This window comes from Cottoperca gobio, unplaced genomic scaffold, assembly GCF_900634415.1.
Source record: "Cottoperca gobio unplaced genomic scaffold, fCotGob3.1 fCotGob3_35arrow_ctg1, whole genome shotgun sequence".
Lineage (NCBI taxonomy): Eukaryota > Metazoa > Chordata > Actinopteri > Perciformes > Bovichtidae > Cottoperca > Cottoperca gobio.
This window is the reverse complement of record NW_021166957.1, coordinates 32069-47441: the sequence shown is the minus strand read 5'-3', so window position 1 is coordinate 47441 and position 15373 is coordinate 32069. Positions and strand designations below refer to the sequence as shown.

The 15373-nt window shown below is 44.3% G+C and overlaps 2 protein-coding genes across 2 annotated transcripts; both read left to right on the top strand.

The window, feature by feature from the left end:
- Positions 1-1944: 1944 nt before the first annotated feature.
- LOC115005747 (phosphatidylcholine:ceramide cholinephosphotransferase 2-like) lies at positions 1945-6572 on the top strand. Its single transcript, XM_029427700.1, has 7 exons — positions 1945-2069; positions 4065-4841; positions 5034-5151; positions 5225-5282; positions 5398-5493; positions 5734-5900; positions 6399-6572. The coding sequence occupies exons 2-7, from the start codon at positions 4309-4311 to the stop codon at positions 6570-6572; spliced, it is 1146 nt and encodes a 381-aa protein (XP_029283560.1). The 5' UTR covers positions 1945-2069; positions 4065-4308.
- Positions 6573-11078: 4506 nt separating this feature from the next.
- Positions 11079-14729, top strand: LOC115005744 (zinc finger protein 664-like). The gene is made up of 3 exons (XM_029427698.1): positions 11079-11563; positions 12268-12348; positions 13341-14729. Exons 1-3 carry the CDS (start codon positions 11435-11437, stop codon positions 14586-14588), a joined length of 1458 nt encoding a protein of 485 aa, XP_029283558.1. The 5' UTR covers positions 11079-11434; the 3' UTR covers positions 14589-14729.
- The last annotated feature ends 644 nt before the right edge of the window (positions 14730-15373 follow it).

The following is a 15373-nucleotide window of genomic DNA, read 5'->3' as shown; positions in this document are numbered from 1 at the left end:
TATATACATTAAGCTTTAATATCAGTTCAGAAGATTCAACTTTATTCAACATTTAAAAGCGTGTTTTACACCTCGATGCATTAATCATCATCAACAGTCGTTTAAAGTTAACTGATTTAAGATGAACACATGTAAAGTGGTAACAAGCTACGTCTGTAGCTCAGCTGTACTTACGTGTTCGCAGTTTCCTCCCGAACGATGATGGAAATTCAGAAATTCGCAAGTTGAAATTCGCAAGTTGAAATTCGCAAGTTGAAATCGACGCGAAACCTCGACGCATGTTTTTTGTGAACGCAGCGTTTAGATGTTGTTTTTGGGAGAAGTTGACTTTTAGTTGAACATTTGGTGTTTTTGAGCAGGCAGATGAAACTTCACACACACACATACACACACATCACAATCACTACCGTGTCAAGTACCTCAAGCGGGGTTCGAACCCGCAGCGTTCCCACGATCCCTCGTTGGCGGCCGGCGTCCTTCACCACTGGACCGTCTCCGGCACAGATCTGCACGTCACTTTCATCGACCTGTTGGATCCAATGTTTCATAAACGAGTCTCTTATTGTGAAAAGCCTGTGTTTCATACAGAGCCTCACACTCACGTGCTGGAGACGTGTTGAACGTATCCTTCGGACAAAGATAACACGATGAACACACAAACACAACTTGAGGGTGAAGCAGAGAATGTGCTTCAAGGATTAAAGTGCGTTAAAGCTTCCTGTCATGACACAGCTGGTTCACCGTTTCCTCCTCTACCTTGAGAGGTGGTGTACGTTTAATGTCACACACACAATGTTCACATGCGGAGAGGAAACTGTTCAACGCTCAGATTTTAGCTTTTACTACGTCACTTAAAGCAGATTCCAGCTTTAAGGCGCTTCTTGTCCCAGAAGACTTGGTGCTTCCACAGGTGTGGATTGTCCAGGTAACGTCATGTGTTCCTGTGTCACCTACAACACTCATGGTTCCCAATCGCAGCTGTTGTGGGCGGAGGTTTCATGAACCTAGTTCTACGACAGCCTTGAATGTTTGAGTGGTGCAGCAGCAGGCGTGAGGCTTCAGATCTGTGTTTTCACATTAACACTGAAACAGTTTGAAGCGATTCGTTCAGCACGTCTGCAACGCTTTGAGATGTCAGCTGTCAGATGGTTGTTTGTGTTATTGGTAACGGGTTTCAAGATGTGTTTAACAGTCAGGACTTTTAACTGTTATCTTTTCAGTCAATGTTGGTGCAGAGGGTGGAGCACGGGTTTAAAGGTGTTTGTGCTTCTGCAGAGTCGACTGTTCGATCCTGCCTCGAGGGAATACACTTAAAATGTTTGTAACATTTTTATCTATTTCAGCATCAGTGTATGTTTTATTATTATGTCCTTGGATATGTTTTGTGTTTTTATATATTTGTATTTCATTTTCAATGCAACTTAGTATTTTTTATTATATTATTATGTTATTTTCTCCCCTTAATATGATTGTTTTATTCATGAATTTTAATTATTAACCTGATTAGTATTCTGTTTTTATTTTTTGATAAAGGCATGTTTAATTATTCTGTTTATATTTATACTGTATATATATATATATATATATATATATATATATATATATATATATATATATGTGTGTGTGTGTGTGTGTGTGTGTGTGTGTGTGTGTGTGTACTGTGAGTTTGTATTTGAACAAAGTACATGTATGGACAAAATGAGTAAATAAATCAAGTTTAAAAACAACACAAGAAACATTCCTAAAAACGTAGGAGAATAAAGTAAATCCTGAATTTAACATTTTCAACCGTTTTTCTGTCTCTTTTTCTGCCACTTCACGGAACATCCCGAGTCCTGCCGATCTCAGGTGAGTCACCGCCGTCAGCCCCGGAGGTGAGTCAGCAGGGCGGGTCACCGGAAGCTGACGCACCATATTTGGAGCTCCTTCCACACACGCCCGAGCTCACGGAGAACCGTGCGCGCTCTCACAGTTTTAATGAAGAGGGCGCGAGAGGAGGAGGAGGAGGAAAAGCTTTTTGGAGACGAAAAAGTTGTGAGTGTAAGAAGTGAAGATCTGCAGTTCAAACGGTAAGTGTTTGTGTCCAGCTCCACGCGCACAACGCGGCACTTTGGGAGCTGGTTTTACCTGAAACGAGCCTCAGGTGTGTCCTGAGTTCCTGTTTGTGTCGTCCTGTCCGGAGAGAATGACGTTCATTTGAGTTGTAAACACAACGTGACGTCCATTCATCCCTTCGTCTCAGCAGAAAACTATTTACATGTTTACAATTTATTTGGTGAAAATCGGCTCTGAAAACGTGAGAATCTGAAAGTAAATGTTGCCAGGTTTGGTTTCACTTTTAAGGAATTTGTTTCGGTGTTTTGGTGCATAAACTAAATAATTAAGATATTAAGAAGGAAGTCCTGCAAACGTCAAAAACATAAATACAGAATATTATAATTAAAATGTTTAGTGCAACAATACGTAAAGTTACATTCCACCATTAATACATTTTAATTTACTTTATTCAACAAATCGACCAGTTAATCAGTTTCCTAGAATCATTTAAAGTTATTTAATTAGCAAACTTTGTGCTAAAACAACGAATGGATTCATCAAGTTAATCTCCTGATTTATACATTTTTCATTTATCAGATTAAACTTTTGCTCCTTCTTCTCAAAATGAGAGGATTTTCTGCTTTTTATTTATAATTCTAAATGTATTATAATTGCGATGATGATGATTTTTCATTATTTTCTGATACTTTATGTCTTTCTAACTTTAATAGAAACCTCTGAATGATCTTGTTCTGTAACGTTTCGCTGCTGCTCTTGTGAATCGGCTCTAATTTGGGGAAATGAAGTTCTCATGTCTTAACTTCATTACTGTTCGTGTGACTGCGGCTGGAGACACAACCCTGCACACATGTACGGGAGGTTGTGACTGCAGACGGCTCCTGAAACAACTAAAAGATTTAAGTGTCTGAATCAGGAACACATTGTAAATATATTATATTTCCCAATACAGCCAAAAAATCATCGAAAATAGGAAATGAACAATAAAAATCTTAAGAGTTATATTCTGCGATAATAATCGTACAACATATTGAACATAGGAACATAATTACAGCTATTTGTCACAGGATTGCATCATTCAGGGAGTTTCTGTGTTTTAAATGCATTTGTTGTTGCACATCTTCAGCTCCTGCGAGTGTCCGAGTGTCCCGAGGACATTTGACTTCTGAAAGTGTTGATTTGTCTCAATGATCCTGTTGTGTGCACGAGGAGCCGAAAGCAACACATTCAGTGTCGTGTGAGATGTTCGGGCGTCAGCAGGGAGCGCAGGTATTTAGCAGGAGACGGAGACTTTACTCAACATTTACTTCAACCTGCAGCCGTTCACACACGTCGCTGCGTTTCCCCCGAGGGAGAAACACAAACACGACTGCGTCTCAGAAAGAAGTGGAACAGGAGGAAGCTTCTGAAAGCAGCATCTGTTGCTGGGTTTGCATGAAAACATGTAGAAAGTGAATATGTTGACGTATGACCCCACACCAAACTCCATTCTTAAATGTAACAATTTAAAGTTTCTTTAAATATTTATCTGTTACTTTTCAAAATATTCATAAGTTACTTTTCAAAGTCCACATGAAGCCGTCCGTACGTTACATCGGCATTAATTAGATCCACTAAATAATAAAAAACAAAATGTGACTCTTAAAGCTGCCGTTCTTTCCAAACGCGAAGAATCCAGCAGACAAACAGGAAACACATCGTTACATGTGATGGAGTCAGATTCCTGTTTGATAAGGACGTCGATGTTGTCCGACTCGTTTCCAGAAGTCACGTGTGTGTGTGTGTGTGTGTGTGTGTGAGAGACTGAGTGTGGGTGTGTAATAGTATCAGTGGGTGTGTGTGTGTTTTACAGGGAGTGTCGCCCTCAGGTGTGTGTGTGTGTGTGTGTGTGTGTGTGTGTGTGTGTGTGTGTGTGTGTGTGTTTGTGTTTTATATATATTTATCTCTCGTTCCGATACAGAAAAGGAAAAAAACCAAACAACATCTTTTGACTTTTTGTGTGTTTTCAGGTTTGTGCTGAATCACACTGATCGACCAATCACCTGCCTCCGTTGTGACTCCAGATATTGATCAGATTATTGAACTGTCAATCAATGAAGCTGGACTCGTGATCGTGTCTGAACCGAGGAGCCGACCGTGATTCAGGAATATAAGACGACTAAAGCTTTTTGTTGCTCATTGCCTGTGATTGGTTGGTGAACCAGAGAAGCTCTTCCTTATTGGTCAAAGAGAAATTTAAATATTAAACAACCAATGGCAGCGTCCGAACTGATCCAGGACAGCGGCGATGTTCGCCCCCATGTGGAGGTTAACGTGACCATGACGAATCCCGATACTCCTCCTCATCCTCCGAGGGTAGCCAATGGTAGCCTGGCGTTCCAAGCATCCTCGCCGACGCCCCCCGCCGACGCCCAAAAGCAGCAGGAGGGCAGCAAACTGAGCAGCCTGTTCAGACAGAGCCAGCTGATCCACTCTCTGAGCAGCGGGCTGCGGCGCCACTGCGACTACGTGAAGATCACCGTGCCGGAGGAGTGTTCCAACCGCCTGCCCAAGGAGTGGTGGAAGACGGGCGTGGCCTTCCTCTACGCTCTGTTCATCCTCTTCTTCACCACGGTCATCATCACCGTCGTCCACGAGAGGGTGCCGGACAAGTCTGTGAGCCCGCCGCTGCCCGACAAGTTCTTCGACTACATGGACCGAGTGCCCTGGGCCTTCACCGTCACCGAGGTCAACGGGCTGATCCTGGTCGGACTCTGGCTCGTGCAGCTGATCTTCCTCAAACACAAGTACGATCTGCGGCTGCACGCCGCGTCAGTAGACGTAGTTCTGGGAACCAAAGATCTTAGCACTTCCTGTCCCTCGTCTCTTATGATGATTATATTTCTTGTGTTTCTGATTATATTGTTTACAAATCGTCTGAGAAAAATAGAAAACGTTGATTTTTGACATTTGATTGAAGTAAACGAGTTTCTCTGCAGAGCGATCATCGGCCGGCGCTGTTTCTTCCTGATCGGGACGCTCTACATGTATCGCTGCGTCACCATGTACATCACCACCCTGCCGGTGCCTGGAAAGCACATGGTCTGCGCTCCCAAGGTACGCATACATGCTGTGGACTTGTAGACATGTACCTCCACACAGCACGAGTTAATATGTGTTTCTGCTGCAGCTGTACAACGACTCCACGGGGAAAATCTGGAGGATATTAAGGCTGATCTCAGGAGGAGGTAACTCCCAAAGCTTTTACTGCTCCTGTAGTTACTGCACTCAGCCTGCAGGGGGAAGTGTTTCCTCAATACTGTGTGTGTGTGTGTGTGTGTGTGTGTGTGTGTGTGTGTGTAGGTTTGTCTCTGACTGGATCTCACCTGATGTGTGGGGACTTCCTGTACAGCGGTCACACCGTCATGTTGACGCTGTCCTACCTCTTCATCAAAGAGTGTGAGTACACACACTTTGCTTCATTTATTTCACTTTGTGCTGCAGTTTTATTTCTCATAACGCAGGTTGATTTTGTTTTAATTGATTTGTTGTTTGTGGAAAAACTCATTTTAAACACATGAGAAACAACTAAATATATTTATTAATGTTTGTAAAAATCAGAACGTTCTTGTTTTTAACGTGTGTGTGTGTGTGTGTGTGTGTGTGTGTGTGTGTGTGTGTGCGCGTGTGCGTGTGTAGACTCCCCGCGCTGGATGTGGTGGTACCAGTGGATCTGCTGGTTCCTCAGCGCCTCGGGAGTCGTCTGCATCCTGATCGCTCACGAGCACTACAGCATCGACGTGGTGGTCGGATACTTCGCCACCACCAGGACCTTCTGGTGGTACCACACCATGGCCAACACACATGTAGGCACACACACACACACACCAACATACTTGTACTATTAAATATAACGTCATGTTTAGTCGGCGTGTCAGATGCAGATTTTCACAGATTGGAGGTTTGTTGGATTTACTCGCCCTGACAGACGGCTGTGGTTTTGAGATGCATTGATGACCTCACATATTTAGTTGCTTTATGTCCAGACTGAAACATGTCACCAGCAGTTTTGAGTATTTATCCTACAGCAGCCTAAAGAACATTTAGATCCATTGGGTAACTTTATGTAACTTTTAGGGCTCGTTGTCGCTTGCTGATTATCTTCTCAATAAATTCATCGTTTTGTCCGTAACATGTCATCAATATTCAGTTTCTTATCACATCGGATCTTCAAATAGTCACATGTGAAAACTGGAACCAATAAAGTTTTGTGCTTTTGCTGGAAAAATGAATCTATTATCAGGAAATGAGTTTATTAACTGTTTAAACAGTCATTTCTCATTATTAATAACGTTTCTGCTCAGGTGCTGCGTCAAGCGCCGAACAACTTCCTGTCGAGGACGTGGTGGAACCCCATCTTTAACTTCCTGGAGAGAAACGTCCAGACGACGGTGCCCGTGGTGTTCTCGTGGCCGGTGGCTCTACCCTCCTCCTGCAGGCAGCACTACAGGATGGTGGAGGGGGGGAGGGACGAGTGAGGGGGGGGGGGGGGGGGGGTCTGAAACGTGCATCCTCCTGACTCCTGTTTGAGAGAACTTTAACATCTGTGTATTTATTAGAAGCAGCATTTCCTGCGTGCGGAGGAAGAGGAGACGTTTACATCATCGGCATCGCCTTGGATTTATTTATCAGCTACTTTAATCCACAAAACGATAACGATGCAGTTCGTCTTCCAGCGGAACCTGAAGGGTCGCGTCACACGGGGCTGGTGAACACTGACTGAAGACGAGAGGAATGTACTTTCTCTTCACTGCCACATGAATCTGTCCTCCATCTTTGAACACTTCATGATTGGAGGACGAACACCTTTTACTATTTCTTGAACACGTCTTCAGCGTTTTAGCCGAAATGACGACAAAAGTGGGCGATGTTTGTATCGTGAGCATTTCAGTAAAAAGCCTTTTGACATGCAACAAATGAAGAAACCTCTGGAGCCCGTGAGGCCTGAGGGGCGTTCAATGGTTTCCGCTGGTTTTTGTTTTGTCTTTCGTACCTGTTTTTAATCTGTGCATGTTAACTGTCTTTGCAAACGTCTGTCTTGATCTAATTTAAGGTTTGAAGTGCCAGAAAATCCTTATTATAAATACAAACCATCCTGCTAACTATGAACGTTTACATAATGGCGTTTAAACTCAAAGCGTACACCTGCTGCAGCGTCTGAAAGGGACTTCAGATGTGGAGGGTTCTTCTGGGCTTCATGTTCATGGCAGATATCAGTATCTGGTGATGACGAACTGTTATCTAAGGGAAGTGTTTGCTTTGTGTGACACCAGTGTTATTGTTCCTGCCGGTTTACTTTGTGTGAATCTGGAGGATTAAGAAGTTTGTTTACTCCACTGGCCTACACCAGAACATCTTCCAGAACAACTCTTAACACAAACATAAACTGAACTATGGTGATAAAACTCTGGTTTACTGTGTCGGCGTGCAGAATCTTACATTTAGGGTAATACAAAAAACATAAGATACGTTTTCTGTTTTTCATTTACTAAATTTGTCAGCATGCTAACAGGCTAACAGGCTAACAGGAGGACAGTTTGAGACACAATAATATATTTACAGAACAGATGTACAGCGTCAAAGAACAAGTCGATCCATGATTTCTCTTCTTCGTGTTGAACGTGAGTGTAGCTTTAGCAACATGGAGCCAAGATGGCCGCCACTAAAAACAACCCGTCTGTGGCTTTCGTTTCCTGCAGTCAGTACTCGTCACGTCTGGATTCACCAACAAGACAAATGTCCTCAAAACAAAGATATAAATATTTAGATTATTTCTGATTGTTAATTTTGTTAGCTAGCCGGAGATTCAGGGCCAAAGATAAATTGCCGGCGATTTAGCATTTTCAGGGCTAACGTCCGATTGGTCGTTAATTGAGATTCATTTTTGAGGGCACCTCCCGACAAAGAGGGTTTTTAAGTCGGTGTAAGAGTTCATGAGTATTGTTGTCAATGTCTTCCTGTACTTTATTGAGTTATATTTACAAGTGTAAAGTATTGAGATGCTGAGTTCAATGTTTTTTTACACGTTACTTAATTTTACAACATTCTTTGTTCCACTGAAACTGCTGCAGATTTAAAGTTGGATAAATGAAGATTGTTGTTTCATAAAGCTCCATAAAAGTAACTTCTATACATGTTACCTGATGTTCCACCTTCTCAACGTTCTTTATAAGTTGACGTGAACAAAATGTGACAGATGGTTGCTTTGATAATAAAAGATGTATTTTCAGTCACAGTTGGTATTAGACGATTGATGTTGTAAATAAAACAAACATGGTGGTTTTTAGCCATGCTAGCCGTATAAACGTTACTCCGACACTTATTGGATGGATTGTGATGACATTCTTTGGTGATCCTCTGAATTGTCTTCTCGCGCCACCATCAGGTCAACAGTTCTTTGGTTATTACCAAGTACCTGCAGAACGAATGACATTCATCAGCCTCATCTGTACTTTATGTTTACTGCTAATTAGCTAAAGTTGCTAACGTGCTAAGCTCAGTTGGTGAACATTGTAAACATTACACCTGCTAAGTGTTAGCAGGCAGGTCATAAGTTGTATGGTTGCAGAGTTGGTCATGTGTGGTATGAGCACTTCATAGGGTCTTCCAAAGATTCAGATTTCTTCTTTTTATTGAGCAACAAACATGTTTTCAACACAGTCCCCGCTTCAGACACACTTCCTGTTTAAAGTCAATTAAACCCTAGACGACCAATAGTTTAATACAAAATGGATTCAACAAGGAACAGAAAGTTTTTATGTTTACTTTTAGAACGAGTGTATCCATAAACAAACACTACACACACGCCCGACACCCACATGCTACATAAACCTCAAGGTCTCATCCAGCACTCAGAGTCCAGCTGCAGGATGAACATCTCTCAGCTCAGACGCAACTTAAATACAGTTCTGAGGAACTACTTTATACTTCTACTTACGCAGAACAGAGGAGAGCAGGGAGAGGATGGAGAGCAGGGAGAGGAGGAGAGCAGGGAGAGGATGGAGAGCAGGGAGAGGAGAGCAGGGAGAGGATGGAGAGCAGGGAGAGGAGAGCAGGGAGAGGATGGAGAGCAGGGAGAGGAGAGCAGGGAGAGGATGGAGAGCAGGGAGAGGATGGAGAGCAGGGAGAGGAGAGCAGGGAGAGGATGGAGAGCAGGGAGAGGAGAGCAGGGAGAGGATGGAGAGCAGGGAGAGGAGGAGAGCAGGGAGAGGAGAGCAGGGAGAGGATGGAGAGCAGGGAGAGGAGGAGAGCAGGGAGAGGATGGAGAGCAGGGAGAGGAGAGCAGGGAGAGGATGGAGAGCAGGGAGAGGATGGAGAGCAGGGAGAGGAGAGCAGGGAGAGGAGGAGAGCAGGGAGAGGATGGAGAGCAGGGAGAGGATGGAGAGCAGGGAGAGGATGGAGAGCAGGGAGAGCAGGGAGAGGATGGAGAGCAGGGAGAGGAGGGAGAGCAGGGAGAGGATGGAGAGCAGGGAGAGGAGGAGAGCAGGGAGAGCAGGGAGAGGATGGAGAGGATGGAGAGGATGGAGAGCAGGGAGAGGAGGAGAGCAGGGAGAGCAGGGAGAGGATGGAGAGCAGGGAGAGGAGGAGAGCAGGGAGAGCAGGGAGAGGATGGAGAGCAGGGAGAGGATGGAGAGCAGGGAGAGGAGAGCAGGGAGAGGATGGAGAGCAGGGAGAGGATGGAGAGCAGGGAGAGGAGAGCAGGGAGAGGAGGAGAGCAGGGAGAGGATGGAGAGCAGGGAGAGGATGGAGAGCAGGGAGAGGATGGAGAGCAGGGAGAGCAGGGAGAGGATGGAGAGCAGGGAGAGGAGGGAGAGCAGGGAGAGGATGGAGAGCAGGGAGAGGAGAGCAGGGAGAGGATGGAGAGCAGGGAGAGGATGGAGAGCAGGGAGAGGAGAGCAGGGAGAGGATGGAGAGCAGGGAGAGGATGGAGAGCAGGGAGAGGAGAGCAGGGAGAGGAGGAGAGCAGGGAGAGGATGGAGAGCAGGGAGAGGATGGAGAGCAGGGAGAGGATGGAGAGCAGGGAGAGCAGGGAGAGGATGGAGAGCAGGGAGAGGAGGGAGAGCAGGGAGAGGATGGAGAGCAGGGAGAGGAGGAGAGCAGGGAGAGCAGGGAGAGGATGGAGAGCAGGGAGAGGAGGAGAGCAGGGAGAGGATGGAGAGTCTTCTCTTTACTGGAGAAACTTGTTGACAAATAAAATGTAAATTAATTTAAATAAATAATATATATAATGATGAATATATTGTGTATTTAATTTACATGAACTATAAATTAAAACTTAATTGATTTCAAGGTTCAAGAAGGATTTATCTTGTACATATGATTTATTAATTTATAAAACTACCTTTCACTGAATGGAAATGATCGAACAAAGACAATGATTGAATGATGATGAACCTGATGCATCATCTCAAACACATTCTCTCCGGTGATGAAGCATATCTTCAACAATGATTGAATGATTATTATAAACAATATAACATTTACAGAATATACAGATAAGTTTGCTGCTGGACTTGGATGGGCTGGTGTCTCCTGATGCATCATGTGGGGGGGGTCTCCAGAGTGTGAGATGCCCCTCATGATGCGCAGGTGATGAAACATATCTTCAATCAAGAGTGAAAATAGAAAAATCAAAGTATTATCTCTGGAGAAATGTTAAAGTAAGACGTCAACTGCTAGTGATAACTTCTGAGAGTTGCTAGGCGACGGGAGCGGCAAAAGGTAGGGGCGTGAACAGCTGGTGACGCACCAGGAAGTCCCCGTAGACCGGACCGTCTCTTTCCGTGGACCGCTCGTGCAGCCTTCACGGTCTACGGAGGCCGTGAAGGCTGCACCCCTGAATTAAGACACAGCTAGTTGCTGTGTTCTGGTTTCGTCACGTGACGTGACGTCACTGTTGCTTTGTACTTTCCACAGCATTTCAATAAAGTTTAGAGAAAAACTATGATCCCATGATGCATTGCGCGGCCCGTTAGCCCGGATACAGATGCGCTCGCGAACAGACTTTGACGCAGATAAACGCGGTGAGACTGAACTCAGACTTTTATAAAGACTTTTAAAACAGATAAAAACAGTTGCTGTATCTTTGTGGCGCGTTTATCCAGTAAAGCGTGTGTTTGTTGCCTCGGACGGTTTAAACACTTCGGTGGTTCGGTTTGTTGTTATTGTTTTGATGCTAGGTGGCTAATGCTAGTCGGTAAACGGGCGTACAACGGCTGTAGCGGTGATGAAGTCGCTTGCAGCGGCAGATACGCGGTTGAATCGGGACTAACGTGCATCTCCCCGGTAGATGAATGTGTGTAACCGGAGTTGGCTTCACCCAGTGATCCGTTAGCGCCCTATGGAGCGGGCTGACCGGGGGAAAGACAGCAGGTTGCTGAAGAACCAGCCGTACGACGAGAGCCTGGAGGTGATCGACTCCGAGGAGGTCGCGAGCGTCTACAGCCCGACTCCCCGCAGCCAGCGGCAGGTAACATCCAGCGGTCATCCGGGTAACATCCACTGCTTCACTGCGGGGGCTCCACCAGCCCGCTACTGTGTGTACACGGAGAATATACTTTATGTACCAGAGAAGTACCTGCAACAAGTACTTCATGTTATCACTGTCATATAACTGTTTACATGAGTACTGCAGGCCCATCAGCACCAGCTCCGTGTAGTTAAAGTATCAGCAGTACAAGTACACAAGTAGTATTAACTTCATATGAAGTATCAGCAGTACAAGTACACAAGTAGTATTAACTTCATATGAAGTATCAGCAGTACAAGTACACAAGTAGTATTAACTTCATATGAAGTATCAGCAGTAAAAGTACACAAGTAGTATTAACTTCATATGAAGTATCAGCAGTACAAGTACACAAGTAGTATTAACTTCATATGAAGTATCAGCAGTACAAGTACACAAGTAGTATTAACTTCATATGAAGTATCAGCAGTAAAAGTACACAAGTGGTATTAACTTCATATGAAGTATCAGCAGTACAAGTACACAAGTAGTATTAACTTCATATGAAGTATCAGCAGTAAAAGTACACAAGTAGTATTAACTTCATATGAAGTATCAGCAGTAAAAGTACACATGTTGTCACAGCAACATGTATAATGTGTTCAGTTCTTGCGTCGGCACCTTCAGGATGTTTGTACAACAACAGTAAAGAGTTTCTTGTGTAGAGGAGCAGCACTCGGAGCAGGATGGAGGAGCAGCGGAGTAACAAGGTCCCCAGAACAGAAGCAGCAGGCTCGTCCTCTCAGGTGAGTCGCAGATCACAGATAAATAACTGATGCTTCTGCACACATGACTGATGCTTCTGCACACATGACTGATGCTTCTGCACACATGACTGATGCTTCTGCACACATGACTGATGCTTCTGAGGGAATATTTACACTAAATTGAGTCTGAGATGAAGAAGTCCAGTTCTGGAGCAGAGAAAGAGTCTGGACCTCTTCAGCACCTTTAGTCTTCAGCAGCATCAACGAGTTCCTAAAGAGTTCCTAAACCCTCAAAATCAAATAAGAGTTTAATCAATATTCTTACAAGACGGAGCGTCTTACATACAAAGATGTTCAAACTCCCAACGTCAGGTTGTAAATCTGTCGTACGTTTGCTCAGAGGAGTGAAATCCTCCTCCGTGGTATTTATCCACAGTTCAAAGAACTCGTTTGAGTCGGTTCCTCCTTCGTTCACACGGCTGGTTGTTCACAGGACAGAAGAATGAAACTGGTGTACTCTTAGCAGTGTGAAGTCAACAACAGTTGTTGTGGCTAATACTGATGACATAACTCCTGTGCATACAAACCTGTGAAGAGGACAATAAATGATCAGTGTTTGATTGACTTCTTTATTTTTTAACCAGCTCAACCAGAGCCAATAGAAATACAGAGCGTAAAAACACACTTGTTTTTAGATGTGGTCTGACACCCCGTCATAAACACTAGTTTATTTGATGTATTCCCGGCCTTAAAGGAAAACTTCTTAGTATCACACTTTTCTTATAAGAGACAGATTTAATAAAGAAGGTCCAAATCCGGAGACATCCTTCACCAGCACTGGATCTCACAGTTCCCATAATGCAACCTGTCCGTGGATCTGTTCCTACAGTCGGTTGTCACAGGTGGTAATCCATTAGTCACATGTGAAGATTGTGGTTTCTGGTCCCCAAACATGCTGTAATTATTTATGGTTTGATAGCTGGCTCCACCATGGCATCACTGACTCTCTGTGTGTCTGTCTTTTGTTACAGAAACGGAGCAGAAGAGAGGGACTCAAAAGTCACAGCTGTCAGCACTGTGACAAGTCCTTCACAACATCTGCAAATTTAAAGCGTCATCAGAGAGTTCACACTGGAGAGAAACCTTATAGCTGTGATCAATGTGGGAAAGCTTTTAGACAACTTGTTCATCTAAAAACACACAAGCGTATTTGTATTTTCTCCAAATCGAGTTACCTAAAAGTTCAACGTATTCAATCCGGAGAGAAACCATTCAGTTGTGACAAATGTGGGAAAGCTTTGGCGAATTCAAGCAACCTTAAAATTCACCAACGCACTCACACTGGAGAGAAACCTTACAGCTGTGATCAATGTGGGAAAGCTTTCGTGAATTCAAGCAACCTTAAAATTCACCAACGCACTCACACTGGAGAGAAACCTTACAGCTGTGATCAATGTGGGAAAGCTTTCACTTCATCGAGCGACCTTAAAATCCATCAACCTATTCACACTGGCGAGAAACCTTACAACTGCCACCAATGTGTGAAAGCTTTCACAAATTCAAACGACCTTAAAATGCACCAACGCATTCACACTGGAGAGAAACCATACAGCTGTGACCAATGTGGGAAAGCTTTCAGCGCATCAAGTAGCTTAAAAATGCACCAACGCATTCACACCGGAGAGAAACCATACTGCTGTGACCAATGTGGGAATGCTTTCAGCACATCAAGCAGCCTAAAAATACACAGACGCATTCACACTGGAGAGAAACCATACAGCTGTGACCAATGTGGAAAAGCTTTCGCCTCTTCTGGAAAATTAGTAATCCACCAACGTTGTCACACTGGAGAGAAACCATACAGCTGTGACCAATGTGAGAAAGCTTTCGCCTCTTCTGGAAAGTTAGTAATCCACCGACGTGGTCACACTGGCGAAAAGCCGTATTGGTGTCAGCAATGTACGAAAATGTTCACCTCCAGTAGTTCATTGAAAACACATCAATTTGTTCACACTGCAGAGAAACCATACAGCTGTGACCAATGTGAGAAAGCGTTCTGCTCTTCTGGAGAACTAGTAATCCACCGACGTGGTCACACTGGCGAAAAGCCGTACTGGTGTCAGCAATGTACGAAAATGTTCACCTCCAGTAGTGCATTGAAAGCACATCAATTTGTTCACACTGCAGAGAAACCATACAGCTGTGACCAATGTGATAAAACATTCTCTCGGAGTAGATACCTTAATGTTCACCGACGCATTCACACTGCATCGTCTTGAATCTTTTTTCAGGAGCAGCTAGCTAATAACCAAGCTGCGTAGGTTCGTTTTACGATGTAAGATCTACACATAGCTGCGTAACTAGGCTACATCTATGCTACTCTCTATACTAGTCATTTTTAAACACTTTGAGAAACACTTTGAACTTGACATTTTACCAATATACTCGCGGACCACTAGGGGAGGATGTGGCCCGGAGAAGGGAAGATTGGGGTTCCTTACTGGAGCTGCTGCCACCGCGACCCGATCCCGGATAAGCAGTAGACGATGGATGGATGGATGGACCACTAGGGGTCGCTCTTTGAGAAAGACGGGTGTAAAGGGAGATTTTATAATCCATCCTGAGTGAGACCGGGAGCCAGTGCAGTGATTTGAGGATGGGTGTGATGTGTTTGTACTTTCGCACTCTCATCAGGATCCTAGCAGCGCTGTTCTGGATGTATTGCAGCTTCTGGATGTTTTTGCTAGGAATCCCGAAGAGAAGTGCGTTGCAGTAGTCAAGTCAGGAGGAGACAAAGGCATGGACGAGCTTTTCAGCATCTGACAGAGAGAGTGTGGGGCGGAGGTTAGCAGTTTCTGAGGTGGTAGAAGGAGTTCTTGCATGTTTGTGTGATGTGGGCCTCAGCTGTTTGCTCCTGCCTCCTCCCCCTGCACTGAGGTGTTGTTATTGTTATATTTTGAGCTTCTTTCCACATCAAAGACTGACCAACAGTAACAGCATGTATGTTCTCGTGGCTACGACTACAGCTCTGAAAACAGAGTAAATAAGCCTTGAGTTTAGAACG